A 12791-nucleotide genomic window follows, 5' to 3' on the forward strand; every position below is an offset into this window, starting at 1 on the left:
ACTTTGGCCACCTCATGCAAAGAGTTGACTCGTTGGAAAAGACTCTGATGCTGGGAGGGATTGAGGGCAAGAGGAGAAGGGGACGACAGAGGATGAGATGGCTGGATGGCATCACCGACTCTAGACGTGAGTTTGAGTGAACTACGGGAGTTGGTGATGGACAGGGAGGCCTGGCGTGCTGCAATTCATGGGGTCACAAAGAGTTGGACACAACTGAGCAAGTGAACTGAACTGAAATGCTGTAAAACTCTTAGAAGAAAACATAGGCACAAATCTTTGTGACCTTGGTTAGGCAAGTTTCTTAGATATAACACCAAAATCACAAGCAACCAAAGAAAAAGACACAAATTGGACTTTATTAAAATTTAAAATTTTGAAAAAAAATTTAAAAGGCACCTCACAGGAGAAAATATTTCCGAAGCATCTGTGAATACGAAGCTTTTATACATGTATATATGTAACTGAATCATTTTGTTGTACACCCAAAACTAACACAACATTGTTAATCAGCTATACTCCAATATAAAATAAAAATTTTTTAAAAAAAGTTTGTATTCATAATATATAAAGAACTTGTACAGTGTAGTGGTAAAAAGACAACCCTTTAAAAAATGGGCTAAAGACATTTCTCCAAAGAAGATATTTGTTGGAATGGCCAATAGGCATATATGAAAAGATGCTCAGCACTTTTAGCTATCAAGGAAATGCAAATTAAAACACCATGAGATACCACTTCACACCCACTCGGATGGCTGTAATAAAAAAGATAAAAAGGGAATTCCCTGACAGACCAGTGCTTAGGACTCCATGCTCTCACTGCTGAGGGCTGGGGTTTCATACCTGTTTGGGGAACTAAGATCCTGTATGCCCTGGGGAAGGGCCAAAAGGAAAAGTGAAAAATAAAAAAGGAAAGTGTTGGCTACAATGTATATAAACTGGAACCCTTATATACTGCTGATGGGAATGGAAAATGGTGCCACCACTTTGGAAAACAAGCCTGGTGGTTCCTCAAAAGGTAAGCCATATAATCCAGCAAGTCTGTCTTACATACCCAGGAGTTCACACAAACACTTGTGCATGAGTGTTTACAGCAGCATTACTCAAAATGGAAAAAACCCAGATGTCCATCAATGGACAGATTGATAAAATGTGATATACATTAATACATACAGAACATTATTTGTCAATAAACATAAATTAAGTACAATTGATCCTTAAAACAACATGGGGGTTAATCCACATGTTACTTATCATTGGCCCTCGGCATCCATGGATTCAGCCAACACTGACTGTATAGTGCTGTAGTACTTACAATTGAAAAAGTGCTAACTTGCATTGTTCAAGGATCAGCTGTACTGATAAACGCCAAACATGAATGAACCTTAAAAACATGCAAGTGAAAGGAGCCGTACGGAAGGTCACATACTACATAGTTGCACCTATATGAAATGCCTAGAATCGGCAGATCTGTGGAGACAGAGAACAGATTCATGGTTGCCTAGGCTGCCGAGGGTGGAGGAAAGTGGGGAGAGGCTGCTGAATGTATATGGGTTATCTTTTGGAGAGGATGACAGTGTTCTAAGGTAGATTGTGGTGGGAATTCCCTAGTGGTCCAGTGGTTAGATTTGGCTTTTTCACTGCTGTGGCCTGGGTTCAGTTTCTGCTTGAGAAACTAAGATCCCACAAGTCAATGTGTTGCAGTCAAAAGCAAAAAAAAAAAAAAAAAAAGACTGTGGGGATGGTTGCACCATTCCAGGAGTATACTAAAATCTATTGAATTACACACTTTGAATTGCATGTGAATTATATCTCAAGGCAGTAAAAAATATTTTTATTGCCTCTGCACAGTAATAGGAGTTTGTCAAACGTCCTGTTACACCCGACATGTTTAGGTTGACTCTCTATTAACTTGTTTTCTACTTGGTTCATTTACAGTGCTCTAATGTTGGTATTGTTGCTGATCTATAATTTAGAAATAGAAAGCTTGCTTTTATCCTGTGCTCTTTTTTCACCACTTCACCCCAAGAGTTTCTGAGTTTAGTATACTACAGAAGTGAGAATAGTCTTGTTCTGACTTGCAACATGAATGTTAGTAAGAACATCTCACAGCAAAAATCTCACCCTTCTGAAACCTAGCCATGAATAAAAGGTTGGGGGGAGGGCGCTGGTGAGAGAACAAAATCCATCCACTGAAGCTCCTTCCCTTAGATCATTGGAAAACCATCAGGCTCCTTCCCAGCCTGTTTGCTCTTATTTTACATAGCGTTGAAATCAGATCACCAATTTCCAAACCCCACAGATTAGACACATTAAGTTAGAATGAGTGTAAAGCATGTACTGTAGATTGACTTGTGCTCTCCCCATTCATATATTGACACACAGACCCCCACAAAGTGATATTTAGAAGTGGGGCTTGCTTGCTAAGTCGTTTCAGTCATGTCCGACTCTTTGTGATCCCATGGACTGTAGCCCACCAGGCTTCTCTGTCTATAGGATTCTCCAGGCAGCAACACCGGAGTGGGTTGCCATTTCCTTCTCCAAGGACTGGGGCCTTGGGAGGTAATTAGGTTCAGGTGAAGTCCTGAGGGTGGGGCTCTCACAGTGGGATTAATGCCCCAGCAGAAGAGACACTTGCTTCCCTCTCCCTCGTGAGAGGACACGGTGGGAAGGTGTCAACACGTCTGGAAGAGAGCGCTCAGCAGAGACACACTAAACTGGTGTCTTTGTCTTGGAAATTTCAGGAACTGTGAGGAAATACATTTCTGTGTAAGACACCCAGTTCCATGTGTGGTATTTGATTATGGCAGCCAAACTGACTTAAGACATGGAAAAAAGATGGTTCTTAGCCAAACAGTGAGGGAGGAGACAAGGAAACTGGTGGGGAGGGCCACGAGCACAGCCTTGGCTATCTGAATCCTGTTCGGTCTAAGGAGAGTACAGATCATCAGCTGAATAGGCCCTGAGACTTCCTAGGTCACAACATAGCATAATAAATGAATTTCATACTCACCCTGATTCACCGAGAAAGGGTTGGATTGTTCCCTGTTTAAGGTGGTAAAAAGTTGTAAAATCTGTATTAGAAAACTTTCCATCCTAAATAATTCAAACTGACCTAAGTTTTCTGCTCTCCAGAATGATTCATTCTTCATAATTTCAGCTGCCTTTTTGAACTGTTACTAGTCCTTATTTTTCAAAGCAAAGAAAGGGAAGGTAACTTTCTACTTTCATTGGTATAAAATTATATTTGAAGCAAGATATAAAACTTCCGTCTTCTTTAAACCCTGTTTTCCAGGAACTCGAATCATTTATGATCGAAAGTTTTTGTTGGATCGTCGCAACTCTCCTATGGCTCAGACCCCACCCTGCCATCTGCCCAATATCCCAGGAGTCACCAGCCCCGGCACCTTAATTGAAGACTCCAAAGTAGAAGTAAACAATTTGAACAACTTGAACAATCATGACAGGAAGCATGCAGTTGGTAAGAGAAGCTGGTGTTAGGGACCAAGAGATAGCCCTGGGATTCGAGTCAGTCTGAAAAATGTTGATGCTTCAGTTATAACTGATGTTCAGTCATACATCTCTGAGGTTCCCCCACTACCCTCACCAAGACTTACTGAGATGTTCTGGAAACCCGAGTTCTAAACCATAGCCAAATCTAATCTAGGAGAGGGGTAGGGTGAGGGAGAATCCAAAATCAGGCAATGGTAAATCCCAAAGATGACTTCTTGAACCTGGACTTTGTTGGACTAGGGATAACACACACACACACAGCAGAATCTAATCACTCCCATTTCCATCACCCTTGGAAATAGACCTTGCTTCTTATAAAGAGAATGTCTTTTTTGTGGTGTAGAGAAAACCATTTTCACCCCATTTTCAGGACAGCCTATTTCAGTACACACACACTCCCTCCCCCGCCCCACACACTCACACACACGTTGACCATTAATAATAAGTCCTATCCATGTCTGGAAATGGCCAGCTCCTGAAGCACACCTTGGGCTGCACTCCATGGCCCCTGTACATGAGCCAACTTTCTACTTTGTCAAATTCCAAAGGAGTTTTTGATGGACAGAGTGTCATTCCGAGCAGGGCTAAAAATTCAGAGCTTCCAGAAGAGTGTGCTGACTTGATAAATGGCCAAGAGCTCTCTACAAGCTCCTGTTTGGTCAACCTCGGACAAAGGAGAGTAAAACTTGGGTAGTTTTCACTTGTATCCTTTCCCATAATTGGCTCCTGCCCGTGGGTGATGTGACTGCCACTCTTTTGTTGCCCCCCAGATTAAAAAGACCAGCCAAGGCAGAGCAGAATAGTTGTTTCGAGGCTACAGAGAATGGGGCAGTTTGAATTCTGTTTTGACTCTTGTGCAGAGGGAATGTTAGTTAAAATTGTTTTGCTCTTCCATTTTGTGCCCAACTTTTCCTTTTCTTCATTCTAACTAGGGGATGATGCTCAGTTTGAGATGGACATCTGATTGTCCTTTGAGGATCAGAAGAAAAGCAGCAACACTGATACATGTGTGTACTTGATTCGGCTGATAGGATCATCGATGCAAAGACAGAAGAGGCAGTACCAGCAATCCCCGTTGCTGTCTCCTTCCCCTCCTCCTTCCCCTTGTGCCAAAGGATGCAAAGATGAGCTGCATCTGACCATTTCTTCTCCCTGTTTCCTGTTCCCCTCCCAGTTAGACAGTTAGATTGAAGACTCTTGACATATTTCTGTAGAACTAAGCAGCCCATAGAGGAAAACAGTTAAACTCTGGTTCCCCTCCCCGCCCCCCATTTTTTTTTAATCCCAAATCCATTATCAACCTACTAATAACTGACTGGCTGGGGAGTCTGGGGAAGTGATACAGAGGTTTGATGGGTTCAGCATCATTCCTGTTCTTATTCTCTCTCCTCACTGTCTTGCCCAGGTTTCAGTCTTGCAAGAGCCTGGGTTTGGGGGTCTTGAAAACCACTGGAGGGAAATGGTAAACAGGAAGAGAGCTGCTTTCCTTTTTACTTTGCGGTGTTTGTCCTTGGGGATAGTACACAGTTTGTACAACTCGAGTAGCATTACCCTGGGGCACTGTTTTGAGGTCCACTTCCCCTCCTTCCTCTGGGAGGAGTGTATTCTGTCTTTCGTATTACAGTTCATCTTCCTGTTCCTTTACTTTGCACAGTTGTGCAGACACGTTCTAATTCTACGTCAGAGGGGAGTCCTGTGTCACCAGTTGTTCGTTGCCCCGCTTCTCCCATCCCTCCATGATTGCATCCTGTTGCCTGTGGTCCTTTTGTACCCTGAGCTATCCAGGTGGTTTCTCCTGCTCCCGAGCAGGTCCCTTCCATGGGACAGAAGCACATTGGATAAGGCCTAACAGTATACTCTGCAGGATGGTACCCAAGAATGACCTCGGAAGACGCTGAAACTTTTGAGTACCCTACCCAGGCCCAGTAGTCATTGTTTCTCAGTCCAGTGAGCATTGTGATATTTATTGTCTCCGATTTTTTAGTTTAAAGTTGACTTTGAGAGTGTTCTTAGCAAAGAACTACACTTTTTTCCTTTGTGGACCTGCTTTGTTTGGCTGCTGAGATAGATAAGCATGGGCTTAAAAACGTGTTCCTTCCGTTCTTACCCTTCCCAAGGTACTCTGAATTCCCCTGTCTTTCCCTGCCTCCTTCCCTTTTCTCTGCCAGGCCATTTTTCAAATGTACATCCAGGATACCTCACCTGTGGTATCTGATAAGATCTGTCACTCCTCTTATCTGAGGAGTGACCTTTTATTTTTAAGATGAGTACAGACCTATTTTTAGATATGTTTTCAGTACAATTTTGAACAGCAACTTTTTAATTATACATCTTCCGGTGTTAGGAAGGTGAGAACTGTTCCTTGGTGAGTCTGCTGTTCCATGTCACCAGCCCTTGTCTCCCCCGGTCCCTTATGAACTTGTTCCTCTTGCTCTAGTGTTGGCTGTGCATGTTTGGAGTTCGTAGTGGGTGGACTGTGAGACTGGACCATTCTGCCTTCCCTGGGTTGTTCATGGTAGCCTCATTCTCTCCCTTTATGCTGTGCTGCTTCGTTCCCCACCCCATGGTCCTGACTGTTGACTGGCATGGGAATCCTGGGAGAGTGACTCCTCTCACGGAAAGACAAGTAAAATAGCCACTGGTGTCTAGGAATTTCTGGTTGGATTTGGTGCTCCGAACCATCTTTTTAAGAGGCGAGATACCAGGGTGAGAGTACCAGGCCAACTGGCTAAGATGGAAAGCTGTTTGTCTTTTGAACTCTGAGAAGCCCCTGTTTGCGAATACATTTAGAAGAGACTAAGGATGTCTGTGGAACTTTGTTCTGTTTTCTGCTACAAAATGTGAATTGTTTAAAGAGTGAAATCTTTTGTGATGGTTGATGTCTCAGGAATAAGCTGGATCTCCACGGTTTTGGAGATGCTTTCAGTCTCAAGAATTGACCAGAAAAATATTTCTTACTGCTTTTTTAATGTATCTCTGTTCTGATTTTTATTAAACTCCAAATTTCACTATACTTACTCTTGGAAAAACTTAAGGTGTGTTGGTAATTTGCATGACAAGCTTGCACAGGGCTTCGTTGTCCCCTGGGAGCTTGTCCCCTGGGAGCTTGATTCTTTGGGAATGAAGCTTGCTTTCTCCACATCATCTGGAATGTGACTCCACTACAGCGAGTAATCGTTCTGTCAGTGAGCAGAGTGCGTGCCCTGTTGGGTCTTTACTGCTGCACGTGAAAACTCGGTTCCCTCACTGAATAGTGGGAAATTAAAACACCAGCTTGAGTAGTCTAAAGACGGTATGATCCCCTTTGTTGCTATCTCGAGGAGTCTGCACTTGGCCTCCTAATCAGAGGCTGTATTTCTAGTATGTCTTGGGAGCATCAGCTGTATAATATAGCAGCTGCCCATCCTGTAGGCATCTCTGTAAGGATCTCCATAGTGCTTGGTGCAGTTCTTTCCTGAAGGCCACTAGATTTACTTTGGCCTCCATAAATCGGCGTTTTAAAGATAATCTCACAAGGCAGTAGATGAACTTTCAACAGATGAAACCTTTGTGCCATGCCTCATAGAATCATTTTTCAGGGCAATCCAGAATCTAGTAGGTGATTTACTCCTGGGTGTGTTTATGTGCTCAGTAGCTCAGTTATGTCTGACTCTTTGTGACCCCACCAGACTCACCTATCCATGGGATTTCCCAGGCAAGAGTACTGGAGAGGGTTGCCATTTCCCACTCCAGGGGATCTTCCCGACCCAGGGATTGAACCCACGTCACTTGCGTCTTCTGCATTAGCAGGTGGATTCTTTACCACTGAGCCACCTGGGAAGCCGCCTGAGTGTTTGGAAGGAATCATCTAACAGTTGAAGCCCTAATGAATAATCTATCTGGGCCTTTTCGGAGCACCCTTAGGGTATCATTTGAGTGAGATGATTCTTAAAATCTTACTAATTATTTGTACTTTTCTCCTTAGGAGAAAACCATGTGTCTGTACTTCTGGGGACAATCCATCTTAATGAGATGACCTCCTCCCTCCAAATTCCAGCAGGAGATGTGCATTGTCATGGTTCTACCTCCTTCATAGTGTGGTGACTTGAGTTCACCACTCTCTCGTATCCTGTGTAAATAGCTACTGTGTTCTCTAAAGCATAGTGTAGAGAAGCTGGCTTCTAGCTATTAGGCTTCCAAGCCAAGGGTTTTATCCTTCATCCTTGTTATCTGTTGCTATTTAACAGGTTATCCCCAAACTTAAAATCTCTTTTACAGCAAACATTATCTGTCAGTTTCTGTGGTTAGGACCTGGGAAGCAGCTTAGCATGGTGGTATTGGCACCATAGGAAGTTGCAATCAAGACTTCAGCAGGGTCTCCAGTCACTTCGGCCTTGAGAATCCACTTCTGGGCTCTCTTTGTGAGCAAGATGCCTCAGTTTCTCCCTGTGTGGGTCTGTCTAGGGCAGCACGAGTGTCCTTACAGCATGGCAGTTGGCTTTGCCTGAGCACACGATCCCAGAGAGAGCAAGGAGGAATCTGCAGTGCCTTTTATGTCAGTCTTCGAAAGCAAATCATCACACCTTCCTATCCCTTTCCTTAGAAGCAAGCCACTAAGCCCAGCTACACTCAAGGGAACTGGGGTTTCACCCCACCTAATGAATGGAGCAGTGTCAAAGAATTTGTGGATATACCTTAATATGACCCCTCCCCCAACAGAGGGTGAAACTAGATCAGCAAGAAGGGCTATGTTTAAACTAGATGCTATACTGAGAGAAGTGGTGTTGCTGAGAGTAGTTCTCTAAGATACACATCAACAAACAGATGAAAAATGGACTGTCCATAACCATCTGCCAGTTTTGAGAGAGTTGGCAAGAAATGGCCATTTCCAGGGTAGCGTTTGTACACTGTCCTGTTGTACACTACCAGTGGCCCAAGGATGCTTCAGTCCTTGACTTGATACCTCTAAAAGACAATACTGCTGGCTCGCTTTCTCCTTTAGCCAGGAATTTACAAAGGGCATTGGAGCCTTCTCGTTGAGCCATTCGAATGGATCAGTCGGGGTTGTCAAACAAAGGGAGCAAACATGAATTAGGTGGTGGATTACTGGGCTGAAGAATAGCTAACCATTCAGATCCAGAGTAACAAAGCTGATAGTATCCAGAAGCCAGGTCCCCCCCAGTTGATGCTTGGCACCTGCTCTCTCAAACCACGCCAGCTAAAGCAGACTTGGGTCAGGTCTCCCACCCAAAAAACCACCTCAGTAAACTGGGGGGGACCTCTGGGAATAAGAGCTGTCTGTGCTTGATCTTTACATCCAGTAAAAGTTAACTCTGCACACCTGCCTCACCCTGGGCTTCCTAATGGAAACAGGTTCTGAAAAAGAACCAATCCTGTCTTCACCCTTGAGAGAAGCTTTGATGAAGCTCGTCAGTTTAGCACATTTTTAGTGAATGTCTGTTCTGTGTCCCTGGCACCGATGCCAAGTTTTTGGGGGTTTCAGACATCTTAAGGGTGCAAATTCTTTAGATATACACTCTGACACTTCCCAGCATTTTCTTATCTATAGCCCTGCTTGCTTTAGAGTATACTTGAATAAAAAGCAATGCTGCTAAGGCAGCTATTTAAAAAAAAGAAGAAAAGGTACTTCTAGAAGTAAGGAACTTGTGTTTAAAGCACCTTCAAACGAATTTTTTTACTTCTGATTTTAAGGTGGAGTCAAAATAGATGGTCTTTATTTTTGCTGTCTGGGTTACCAGCTCTTTGCATCTCTCAGACCTCAACTTCCCAGTTCAGACATTTCCTGCTAGATGTATGGGCTTTACCCCAGAGGCTGTCGCTCAGCCAGTGCCTGCTTTGCATCAAGGCACCTGGTGTAAGGTGCTTATTGTATTGGCAGCAATATTCCAGAAACAGTCCTTTTCCGTTTTCATCTTGGAGACTTTATGGGGTATCAATATCTTGGCTGTTTGAAGCCACGGCCCTCAGCCCCTTACATTCCCCTCCAGACAGGAGAGCCAGTGCTTGTCTCTCTGGGTCAGAACTTACCCGTCTTAGCATGTCTCTGGACTATATGCACACGGGCAGCTATTTATTAATCTGCGAAACCCAATCTCTTACCTATGCATGGCATCTAGGAGGGGTTAGTGTCTGTTTTAAAGAAGCAGTGTTTACTTGGGAGGGCAGTTTCTGTCTGGACTTCACAGGGGGCATAGTGACCATACAGTGGTACCCCTACCACCACCAACTTCTTTACCTCCCAGCTATAAATAAAAGATGACATCAGATCTTGAGGCAGCTGGGTCACAATTATTTAGAATGCTTATACCCCAGGCACATTTCTTGTTCTAGTCATGTTTTCCCAGCTGAGAATTGGAGTTCCCCTGAGCCTAGCTCATGACATTTCTGACTGCAGTCTGAGGAATGATACAGTCAGTTCATGTCACCTTTCCCACCCTGCGGAATTGACATTTCTTTCTCTGGATGGGCCTGGAAATTGTTACCTTTTGGCAAAGCTTAGATTTAGGAGAAGTCTTTAAAGTCCCTTTTCAGATGATCTGTGGTGTCTCTTTGCTTCTGCCTGCAGCCCTGGCAGACCGTACTGCCTGGATCCTGATGGAAAATAGTACTGAGATGAAACACATTCTTGGAGTATTTAAACTTTCACTCTGCCACCTTTCAACGAGTGGGAGGCTGGCAGAGAGATGCTGCAATGCTTAAAATTTGGCCACATTGAAATTTCCAAAGGGAGCTCTTGCCAGTGCTTAAAACCAAAATGTCTGGACATCTGAGATTGCGTGAATCTAGCGGAGTATCTCTTCTTGCCTGCAGTGTGCCCTTTTCCTCTCCCATCTTAATCTTTAAAAAAAAAACCAAGCCCAGGCCAAGGGTCATTTTTACTTGAAATCAGGAGAGTGAGGAAGGAACACTAGAGCTGAGGAGTGAGCTGTGTGGTGAGGCGTCCTGCTCCTGGTGTCTGTTTCAGTCCCTGAAGACTGTGAGCCAGTGCCTTTCCTTCACCTGGAGATGGAACCCATCTCTTCTCACCTGGGTGAGGAGATCCTCTGCTACCCAGGGGTAAATCGACACCCACATATTCGGGTGTCCATTTTAAGCATCTTTAAAATATATATTGAAATGCCCTTCCCTGTCTTTGTGCCACCAGTGGCCCAGTTCCATCCATTCTGAGTGGAAAAGTGGAGACTGCCAGTACTTTCCTTGGTCTTCCCTTCGTCTCCCTTGATGTGGGTGTCCCCTTTCCCCTCTGTCCATCTCACTGTCGTGGATGGAGAGCAGAGGGCACCGTGTAATCCTGAGGCAGCCCTGTGTGACTCCATGGTTAAGTTTTTGTTTCTGATTTTCCTAACTGTCCTTACAAACCAGCAAGTGTTTGGAAATTACGGAAAAAATTAAATTTTCACCAACGGTTGCTGTTACAGTTGAATCAATAAAGATCTTGAGTATCAACTTGGTGTTTTAATTGTTTTTTTAAATTTCAGGTAAAATCCTGTTGACACATTTTGGGCATCTTGGCTGATAAGGAAGATGTGCAAAGGCAGTTGGCCACTTCACATGTCAGTTCCATCATTTACAAAGCACTTCTTTGTGTGTCTGGCCCTGTATGTGTCAGGTGATGTGACCCTTCCCCAGGGAGCTTGGAAGTGAACACGTACATGCTGGGGCCAGATGCACCCGAGAAGGCCCTTCATTGGGTCTGCAGGGAGCCCAGACCACAGCTTTCCTGGTGAGGGCTGCCTCTGCCCCTCAGGAGCACTTGTTAGAAATCCATCATAGCTGATGTCTTAAACGAAACCACACTGTGCTGCGTGAGCATCACATTCCTTGCTATTATTAATCCAGTGAGGCCCACATTAGTGTTGAGAGCAAGAGTCCTGTCCTTCCATGTCTCAGATGTTGTCAACAGAAGGTCACAGAACAAAACAGCAGGGAAGTTCAGAGCTCAGGCTTTGGAGTAAGATAGGCTTGCATTCCTGCTCTGCTGCTTAATAGCAGCCAAATTCTCTCCAACAGGATTCTCAGTCTCTAAGCTTTGGTTTCCTTCTCTAAAATAGGGTTAAGATTAGTTGGGACTGAGGTGGTTGTGGAGCTCAGGTGTAATTATGGAAACCACTTAACCCAGTGGCTGGTAGGTCTAGAGCTCAGTAACAGCCCAGTTAGTGCGACAAGCAGAGGTGGGTCTGTATTCCCCAGGATGTGCAAGTTTGGGGTGGAGCATGTTCCTGCAACCCCTAGGACTAAGTAATCTCTTCATGGGAAGTTGGGGCAAGTAATTTGGAAAGTCCTTTCATACAGCCTTTACTTTGCCCCAGAGCCAAGTAGGATATCAACTTAAAAGGCAGTTTAGGCTAGAGGGATAAGGCTTTACTGCTAGTAAAGGGGAGATGACAAAATGGAGACTAGCCTGACTGCTGCTGTGTGAGTCACAACTGCTCCCCAGTTTCTGCTTTTTTCTCTACTCATTCCTGGGCCAGGCCCCCCACCCCCCACCCCCACTTCCCAGGCCAAGGAATAATGCATCCAGTTTCCGCCAATTGGCTACTGACTTGGCACTGCTACAGGAACAGTAGGAGGAGACCTCTGCCTAGAGAGCGAGTTAAAATACATCTGACTGGCCTATGAAAGCCCCTTCCTGACCCTCAGCGTAGGGCAGGACTCGGTGCCCGAAGGCAGAATTTTCTCAGACTTAAAGCCTGCACCAGCATGGAGGGTCCAGAACACAGCTGTGCTGCCAGGCTGGGCCCCAAACACCTCTGACCAGGTGGGAGATTGCCCATGCTGCTGACACTGAGCTTCCATCAGAGGTCAGCAGAATGTCCTTTCACGCCTTCGTGCCTGCACCTTCTGCTTGATATGAGGCACTGTCCTCTCATCAGTGGGGTTTGTTCTGTGAGTTGGTGGAGCTGCTAACTGTAAACACTCGCACAAGCTGCAGCCACAAATAGCTTGACCTTTCACTTTCCTGGCCCCAGTCACAGAAGAACAGTTAGGCACCCACTTGGGGATGCCCTAAAGCCCTGGGGTGGGATTTTCACTCCCAAGAACCTAAGTTTGGTAGTGGAACCAGGATTTCAAACGTCCTGTTCTAAAGGCTAAGGCCTTGACCCAAAGCTCAGGGAACAAAGACCCCTAGACTGAAGGATGGCGCCTTTGGGGCTCCAGAGACCAGAGCTCAGCTCTCAGCCCTGCCACTCCTAGCTGTGGCATCAGGCCACTAGGCCTCACTGGGCTCTCATTTAGGAAAGAGGATGGGACAAAAGTTGACCTTGCGAGGACTCCTACCT

The 12791-nt window shown here is 44.9% G+C and overlaps 1 protein-coding gene across 1 annotated transcript in view; it reads left to right on the plus strand.

Moving 5' to 3' along the window:
- EIF4EBP2 (eukaryotic translation initiation factor 4E binding protein 2) overlaps window positions 1-10956 on the plus strand; it is a 31038-nt gene extending 20082 nt beyond the window's left edge. The window contains exons 4-5 of the mRNA XM_010852394.1: window positions 3293-3478; window positions 4443-10956. Of these exons, the coding sequence (XP_010850696.1) occupies window positions 3293-3478; window positions 4443-4474 (218 nt within the window). The 3' untranslated portion in view covers window positions 4475-10956. The remainder of the gene's footprint in view (window positions 1-3292; window positions 3479-4442) is intronic.
- The last annotated feature ends 1835 nt before the right edge of the window (window positions 10957-12791 follow it).

This window comes from Bison bison, unplaced genomic scaffold, assembly GCF_000754665.1.
Source record: "Bison bison bison isolate TAMUID 2011002044 unplaced genomic scaffold, Bison_UMD1.0 scf7180017864309, whole genome shotgun sequence".
Classification (NCBI taxonomy): domain Eukaryota; kingdom Metazoa; phylum Chordata; class Mammalia; order Artiodactyla; family Bovidae; genus Bison; species Bison bison.